The 9,666-nt window shown below is 32.8% G+C and overlaps 1 protein-coding gene across 1 annotated transcript; it reads left to right on the top strand.

Moving 5' to 3' along the window:
* Positions 1-2,363: 2,363 nt before the first annotated feature.
* Positions 2,364-8,707, top strand: LOC132740934 (uncharacterized). The gene is made up of 6 exons (XM_060728997.1): positions 2,364-2,519; positions 4,744-4,863; positions 5,979-6,139; positions 6,930-7,001; positions 7,704-8,030; positions 8,462-8,707. The coding sequence occupies exons 2-5, from the start codon at positions 4,772-4,774 to the stop codon at positions 7,991-7,993; spliced, it is 615 nt and encodes a 204-aa protein (XP_060584980.1). The 5' UTR covers positions 2,364-2,519; positions 4,744-4,771; the 3' UTR covers positions 7,994-8,030; positions 8,462-8,707.
* Positions 8,708-9,666: the final 959 nt, after the last annotated feature.

Here is a 9,666-nt window from a genome sequence, read left to right as displayed (position 1 = left end):
TTCTCAACAAGTGACCGACTTGTCAAGAGCTTTTGAATTATTTCATGTGGTTAAACAATGATTCCTGCTGGTGACTAAAATAATGAACGAAAGACCACCTGAGATATCCCTTTACCATTAAGGCCGGAAAGCCGTCATATTGTTACAGTCATACAATGTTTTCAGGGTCAGTGGGACTGAAACAGTCACATAAATACCGCACAATCCTCAATCAAACGGCAGAAAACTGATCTATGCTGATTTGAAAATTCAAACTAATAATAAACCTCAATAACATTCTGACTTCTGATTCAACTAAATGTATGCAAAGTAAGAAACAACTGGGTAATAAACACTCAATACTGAAGGCTGAGGCTAATATATTCTTATCCACTGCACTCGTCGGCAATAGGATTTATTCACCTTTGAAGTTAACATGCTTTGAGTTATGCTTAAGACAAAAATGTGGGGCACAGAAATTAAACATGAAAATAACAACAAGCAATAACTCAAAAGGTATGAAATAAAGCACTGCAATTACTTCCTGAAAGAGTCAAAAACATTTTAGTTATAATCCTGACAAATGTCACAATGGTAAATAACAAAAGGTCATTACTTTCAGGCACATTATGAAATCAAGAAATCAAGAAATTAAGATTCTTAAGGAAATTATTTAGAAATGTCTCATATTTGTCTTTGATTATATCTTTATAATGCATTAAGGGCACGGTAGATCCGCAACATAATTAGACAAATGGTGTTTTAATGGTGCAAAAAATTGTGTGTGTTTTTATAACGAAAATTCATACACTTTATATACAGAAAGAAGAAATCGCCGGTCAATAAACGACCATGCTACACGGAATTGTCCAGGCCATTTTCCTTAAGTTAGAGCTCTGTGCCTTATTTTGCTGTATAGAAATATTTTGATATTTAAATTATCTACTGGATTACCACTTCATAATTTAAAATAAAAAAAAATGAAAGCATTTCTGAGGCATAATGGGCCTTTAAAATCATTGTGAATGCACTCCTCGTTAATGAGATTCATGGAGTTTCTGCGGGGGATTAGGAATTGCATAGATAAATAAATTCAGTATGCATATAATGAAATAAAATATGTTTCCCTTGAATGCATCTTTCTATCAAAACACTCAAATACATCAACTTCATGTATATATAAATAATAAAACTGTCAATATTTGAATATAAAAACATGACTGGTGTCTGCATGCAATCTTTTCAAAACTTTATTTATTCATTGAAACACAAAGGGTCTTTATTTTGTTTCTCAGTTTTTGTACTTGTAATATGGATGATAAGCGAACAGCATGGATCCTGATCAGACTGCGCGGATGCGCAGGCTGGTCTGGATCCATGCTGGTCGCAAACGCACTATGTTGGTTTTGTCATGACGCGGCTCAGATTGTGTCTGTAAATCAATGCTCCAACGGATGAATGTCCTTTTAAAACTTTGGATAAATCTTCTTCACTACTTATCTAGACATTTGTTTTCACACACTGAAGACTGCAGTCTATACTGATCATTAAATTCTGTGCTATAGACGTAAATGCATCAACATAAATTATCTAATGAGCCAAATCAACATAAAATTACTTTGAAGGTAGATAAAATCTATAAGCAGTTAAATTACTCAACGCATTGCAACCGTGTCTTTATTGCACACTGTTAGTGGCTACATGTTGTTCTGCTTAAAAATCTATAAATTCTCCAGATATTAACATTCATATAAAAAAATTGTTTCTTAGCTGCGCAGACAATGTCACACTTTACATCAGGTAGATGTTTTCTCATTAAGTAAATTGTTAACAATGACATAAACGACTGTAATCAACCAATGTTTCGCAAACCTGCGGGTCTTTTCAGATGTAGTACTTATTTGAAAAGCATCTAGTAAAAAAAAGAACTTTTTTGTCATAACTACACTTTATATTCTTGTTATAATGATTAAAGACAATGGGTCAATGGTCTGCATCAAATAACACAAGATGATGAGACAGAAAACGGACAAAGGAAAGAGCACAAGAGCGGAAATTGGATGGGGGGTACTAAAACAATTAAATAACAAGACCACGCACCAATCCTGAAGGATACAATTCAAATTTGATAAAGGTAAACAAAAAAGTGTAGAAGGGAAATTAAAGGATGAGGAAAGGGAGAAATAATTAAGGGGTAAGTATTTTCGATGCTTATCAGAATGTTATATTGCTAATTTAAGCTTGGGAAGCAAGGGGTACGATGGATACACACTGGATTTGAAGTCTCTATTAACTCTTGACAAATGCATCCGCCCTAGAACGTGAATTGATTAACAAGCAGGTAAATGAAGCGCATGTAAAGTTAACACCTAGGTGTGACATCACGAAATTTCACGGGTGAATAAATATAGTTATAAGTATAAATATGCACATTTATCCCGCAGGGAAACATATCAAATTTCGGACTCCTGCAGTTGGAACCTTGTTTTTCACTTATAAATCGGATATTTTTTTCTGGATTTGCGGCGCTTTCTATAATTGTAAGTATGTTATCAATTTCATGTCATGTTTTTACGTTAACTTAGATAATCTGAGCATTGTTTTAAATTTTTAACTCATCCATCTATATTTAAGTTACTTACATAACGTAATGTCATAAATTCTAAAGAAAGAAGTTGGTCTTGTCTTTCGTTACAAAAAGAGCATTTTTGCTAGGATCTTTATAAAATGAAATATTTATAAATTGAAACGTTAAAATTCTATTTTAAAATCGCTACTATAAGATACTTGGAGATAAATGCATTCATTATTGCCTTACTTTCAAAAATGGAATGTATAAACCTTTCGTAAAATACGACAATTTAAGAAGCGCAAATATTATCGTAATCGTAAATAAATTAAACGAACATTCAACGTACACTACAAATTAATGCTAATCTATTACATTATTACATATTCATTTCCACTTTTGCATTCATCGTAAATTGCTATATTTATGATGTTGGGAATTAAGGATCTGGACTGCCTAATTTAATCATTATTGAATGCAAAATTGTTCTGTTTTTGAATTCTTAAAGATATACTATACTCAGAAAATATACATAATTGTAACATAGTCTCTCTGTAAATATAAAAAAACATGCTATAACTTCACACAAAGTAGGTATGTCATGTTTAACACTCTACACACTATAGGTGGTCACAATATGAATATAAAGTTTCGTTAAACAAACTGGCAGCGTTTTTTTAAGATAAGACCAACTTTACTTGTCCTGTTAAAGAGAATGTAGCTTCCAATACATAGCTTATATATTCTTTTATATAGATAAGACGTATTCTGTAAGAATTTTATAGATTTAAATGCAGTTTTTTCATTACATTTTTCTTTTATGTAGAACTATTAAAGTTTTTAAAAGGCCAGAATATCAAGCAGTCGAAATGCAAATCAGTCATACAATATTAAATTATAAACTGTTTTAAAAGGTTTTACACGGTGTGAAAATAAATGCCATTGATGTATGTAGAGAGGAAATGATTTACTTTAACTTGGAAGTGCAATAATTGTTATTTTATTTTAACATTGAGATAACAAACTATCTAAAAGGGGGAGAACAGATTCAGTTTTATTGAGCCTGTTCATGAAAGATTATGGAAAGTCCAACATATTCCACATGCCCTAAAAGTAATGGATTAAGTGTCACGTGATAAAAACATATCGTTTTGTGAATATATATTGACATCACAATGTTTCTATTTATATAAAAATCATTGGATTAAAAGTGGCACTAAAACGGTCAAGAATAATAAGTTATAGTGAATGTAACGTTTGTGACAATTTTAAAATTTACATTGTGACATTGTGACAATTTAAATGCACCATTTATTTTTATTTCTTAAATATATATCTAAGATCAAATCGGAATATGATAGTTTTTTTTCAAAATGCGGCTAAAATGTTTTGATATGAACGTTCACATTTTTCAAAACATAAACCCTTTCAGTATATAATTATAACTTAAGATATCGGTACGTAAAAAGCGCAAACCTGTAAGTATAAATGAATACTCGAGTTTATATACTCAATTTGCATATAAATCACGCAATTATTTTATTCGAAATTATTCGCGTGGAACGTTAAGATGTGAAGTCTATAATAAAACGATAAAATCGAATTTCATTCTCAAATATTTAAATCAGAATTTGACATTTTAAATTTAATTTATTCAACAAGATACATAGATATACAAATGCTGTGATCTTTTCTCTTAGCGTTTTATTAAATTGAGAGCAACTTTGATTTTTAGGTGGATATTGTTTTCAATTACTTTACATTTTTTTATTTACGTCTGCCTTCTTAAATAGTTACTGTTAAAATAATCATCAAGAAAAAATATTTCAATTAATCAATTAGATTACATAATTGAAAAATAAGCGGTTTGTTAGAACGCTGATTTTCAAGATATTTTTTGTCATATCTTGGCAGTCGATTCATCTAACTTGCATTCTTTGATAACTAACCAGACCATTAACTACCAAATTTCTCTGCAAGTGACGCATGATTTCTGAATCAGCGGTGAAAGATAAATGACCATTAGATTCGAGGTTAGAGACGAATTGTCAAGATGAAATTTCACCTGGACTAAGGATCGAATAAGAAACCAACAAAATACAAATTGGATTGTTCCTCTATCGAACTAAAATGGTCGATTTAAAAAGCAGCAAATAGTTTATACCAAAATTAACATTTTTTTTATTAAATTGCAGAAATTTTCGGACTGGAATTTGAGCGACCATGAATATTAAAGTATGTATTGTACTACTTGCTGTGTGCGTTGCCATGGCAGCAGGGAGCTCGTTTAAAAGCGAAATACTGAGAAAATTGATGTAAGTATAACTCGAACGGTTCAAAAGATAAGACCTTTGAGCAAGTGCTCGAATACTATTTAATGAATTTGAAATGCAAAATGCACGTGCGTAAATAAGTCAGGCTATTTGACTAGAGGGTGTTTTCCAAAAAATGATCAACATACATATAGTATGTTCTTTATATAAAGAAAACACTTGACAAGGAGCACAGGCTCGTTTCAAATCAAATGTTATGCAAATCCCTTACATATATTACATATATTTAGGTCAAACAGTTAACCCGATCACTGAGAAAAAGGCATATCCCGTGACAGCGTTACTGCTGACTACCCGAGTCACTTATTTAGCATTGCTGTCTGTTTTATTATTAACCATTAACCTGTTGAATTTGAGAAAGTGCCCTGTTTTTTGAAAAGTTTAGTCCATTTTGTTTTTGTTTCATGGGTTTTGATATAACAGAAACAATGATCTACCAAGAGTAAAGTTTCAGGTTATGAATTACAAAAAATAAAACAAACTATTATCTCACTTAATCATGTCATTAATGAAATGTGAATAAGTGTCGTCGTTTATGTTCTCAAATTTAACAAACTTTGAATAATAATGGGTGTCATTTTGCAATGTCTAAAAAGCGACATGCCACCAAGTCCATATGCATGACTAAAATTAATCAATTGACGAGGGGGGAGTACGGACATACAAAACATTTGCCAAAACCAACGCCATAATGGTAACTTTACCATGTACTGTTTTGGCAAATGCAGTTATAGCAACAAGATCCCCTCCAACTTGTTTTTATCGTATTTGTTCCAATTAAATGCCGTTTTGCAGTATGTTCATGGCAATGTCTCAGGGCATAAATCTAAAATTGTACTCGCTTTACAAAACGAACATTAAATAATTGCCGACATCCTGACTCCTATAAAATCATAAGATTACTTGAATAGTTAATTTCCTTATATGAGTTCTTGGTGCACGCTTTCAGTCACAAGTCATCAAGACTTTGCTTGCTAAAACTGAGTCAGAAAATGACATATCAGACATCATCCACAATAAAGATACATTCAAATATCAGTTTTAATTTTATCGTTTTGTGAATTAACAAAACAAAAATATTAATTAATTTGATGTAGAATGAAAAGGCTGAATGAAGGGAAATCAGTACGCAAGGCCTTACCAAATGGTTTCCTTGGTAACAAAAGAATGCTCGGTGCCAACGGTGCTGGTCAGCAATCAATGGGTGATTTACAACAGGCGCTCACTTCTTTCAGGATGTCACTAATTGATTACGCAGGTAGGATGAAAAAATGTTAGAGCATTACATCATTTCATTTAACTTAATCATCATGTTACAAAAGTGACGAATTATTTATCGTTAAATATAAAGTAGCTTCATCTTATACGAAATATGCCACCGCTACCAAGTAATAATACAACATAGGCGGTCCCCTGGGCATATTATATGACAGATTTATATAAAGACATAGTACCTGTATGTAAGTTATTATAAAGGAGATAATTCTATAACTTAGTATACACGGTTTTGGTGAGGTATCATGTAAGTGTGGCCATGTTGTGACTACACGAGGAGTTATATGAGGGTGGCTTCATTTGGAGTGTGTGACTTGTAAGTGTGACAACGGTATGATTGTGGGAGGTAATAATTTGAAGTTTAGCTATGGTATGGCTACGCAAAGTATCTTTTTACTGTGGCAACGATGTGACTGCTCGAGGCTTCGTGTAAGTGTGGCTTCGATGTGACTAAGCGAGGTTATAAGCGAGAGTGGCTAAGAAATGACTGCCCGAGGTTTAATGTAAGTGTGGCAACGATTTAACTGCTCGAGGCTTCGTATAAGAGTGGCTTCGATGTTACTGCGCCTGGTTTTAAGTAAGAGTGGCTGCGAAGTGACTGCCCGAGGTTTCATGTAAATGTTGCTACGATGTGATGCGTGTATCAGTAAAGCAGTCCTATAGCATCTTATTATTCCAATAACTACAATTATCGAATGACAATTATCTTAGTTAAGAATATCAGGTAAATTTCTAATATAATTTTATACTCCTTGATATCCTATTTGCTTCAGATAAGTACGGGACAGACGCTGCTGTCAGATTAATAGACAGAATAGGGCGCCTCGTCGATGGTGTAGTCGCAGGTAAACAATTTAAAGCTCGTCTGCTCCAGAATCTGTGTAATGGACTTGGTCTGCTTTTGAAAAAAAGCTGTCTATTATCTTTTAAGGTCTTCTGTATGCAAAAAATGTTATATTCATGCAGTTTACCTTTAACATATCTTATTTCATACATTTTAACACAAACATATTTTACCTACAATCAATTCATTACAATGATGAAAAAGGATCAGATCAGAAAGCAGACAATGAAGTCAATAGATAAAGGTCTCGTCAGACTGCACGGACGAGCTAGTCGTCCTTTTTTTGGTCTGGTGACAAAGGGAAGTGATTATCGCTGCTGAGTTACAAAAATACAAAAGAAAATGTCAACATAATTTGTTTAGCCTTTACTTTACTTTACAGGAACCAATAGTGAATAATCGTTGCAAAAAGTAGGTCCAGACCAATATACATGTCCATAAAATCTGACCCTATTGGTGGCTGAATAATATATTAATTTTAAGTTCAAACTGCATGTAAATACCTGAAAGGGTGTATAAATTAACATAAAAATTCTGTTATCACTATGATTTGCTTATCTTTAAAAGGTTTATGTAACAAACAATTATGAAAGAGAAGAAATGTAGGATTGAAAATACTTTATGATATGTGATATATTTACACTTGGACAGAATATGTCAAAGTTGTTATTCTGTCCCAGATTTACACTAAAACTTTTTACAGATACAACAAATGATGGTGAAGGCACTGCAGATAATGCAGCCGAAAATGAAGGCACAACTGAAGCTACTGAAACCACTGTTAGTGAAATTACTGACAAACCTACTGAAAGCTATACTCCAGAACAAACTACTGAAGAAACTACCGAAAGAAATACAACTGAAACAAGTGAAGTAAGCACTGAACCAGATACTGAACCGGATGAAGACACTACTGATACCCCTGACGTTCCTGAAACTGCAGATCTTCTACGAGCACTTCTGAGAAATCTTAGATTGAACAGGAAAAAGTAGATTTTTCATTTGATGAGGGAAGCAAAAACTAAAACAGGTAACCGGTAGTTTCTGCAAAACAACTTGAATTTAATAATCCTTAACTTGCTGAACAGAACCGAAAATGACAAGGCATTGCCATCAGTATAGAATAAGGCAAACCTGCATATCCGAGCAGTGTGGCCTGGGTCTTAACTGTTGACTGATAAATTTTAAATTTTGAAATTAAATTCATCTTCATTTTCATCTTCCCAGAACTCCATAAAAAAGGAAGCTGGCAATACCTATTTAAGGAAATCTGGCAAGTCATGGGTAAATCATTCCTCTTATGTCTTTTTAAAACGAATTTCTTTTCCCATTTGGAAATATACGAGTATTTGTTTGTTTGTTTTTTGTTGATGTTTTTTTTGTTTGTTTTTTTGGTCACATTTGGAAATACGAGTATCTGTTTTTCTATCGACATAAAAAAGTATAACTGTCTCTTTTCAGAATGAGTACCGAATGTGATTAAACCTGGATATTGTGAAAAATAAAGTAAAATTATGTGAATTAACCCAATGACAGATAAGATAATGTATTTATGACATGCTTCAATTAATAAACGGCAGTTTTTTCTTCTGTATCTGCTTGCAATAAACTATCACTTAAATGAAATTAAATGAAACTATATAGCTACGTTTTCAATTATTACTTTATTTATTGTAGAACTTAGACGATAATAAAGTATTACCATACCTTCTTTTTGTACGTGTTTAAACTACTTCCGACATTGATTTATGTGTTTCAGTAATACATGAAATAAAAAAAAATAATCTTTAACGTCTGTGAAATCCGAAAACTAAAGAAAGGGTAGGGACCCATTTGATGTCATCATGAGCTATTTACCCACTATAATCGTAAATAAATGAAGTTGCTTTTCGAAACTAACTATCGGGAGACAAACTGAGGACTAAATACTTCATCGTACATTTTGGGGAATGACGTAAGGACGGGGGTAGTGATGTCTGTAAATGTGCGCAATGGTTAAGAAATGATTTTAATTGCATGCATTTTAACCGTCACAATATTAAATGGCCCTTCTTTATAAAAGACACAGAATTTAATACAATAGCTATGTCCATTTATCATTGCTTTCAAGAACTAGCATACTTAATTTAAAGCAAATTTTTAAATAAAAGAAATAAATAATTTACATGGACAAAAAATTGTCTATTATTTAAACTTGACCTTGCCCTTCAGTGGACACAATGTTACAGATGGACATTTGATCGCAGTTTAAAGAAAATACTTCATTGAGCATAGATTTACTAGTACGGATCCGAATGTCTTACATTTAACGAATAAAAGTAACTTTTTGGATGGGGGAACACCCACCACCAGCTGTTCTGGCAAAAGATGACCTCAGGTGCCCTTCCGTGGATTATTTTAGGCACAAATAGACAACCGAGTAGAGACATCGACGTCCCGTAAGAAATGAAAGAATCATGTCGGGAACGAACCCACAGCGGCGACGGGCAAATGGTTTGATGTGGATCTTAACCACTCGGCCAAGGGCGCCCAATTACTTTTTATAATCGCTTTTTTTTCTGTGAAAATTTAATCAAAGTTTGAAAACAAAAATCCTTCAAGGGGTATTACATTTATTCATAGTAAACCATGACATTTCACGAGTCTAGAACTGAAAAATAAAATTC

This window comes from Ruditapes philippinarum, unplaced genomic scaffold, assembly GCF_026571515.1.
Source record: "Ruditapes philippinarum isolate M1 unplaced genomic scaffold, ASM2657151v2 ctg5884_1_1_1_1, whole genome shotgun sequence".
Lineage (NCBI taxonomy): Eukaryota > Metazoa > Mollusca > Bivalvia > Venerida > Veneridae > Ruditapes > Ruditapes philippinarum.
This window is presented reverse-complemented; position numbering and strand designations above follow the sequence as displayed.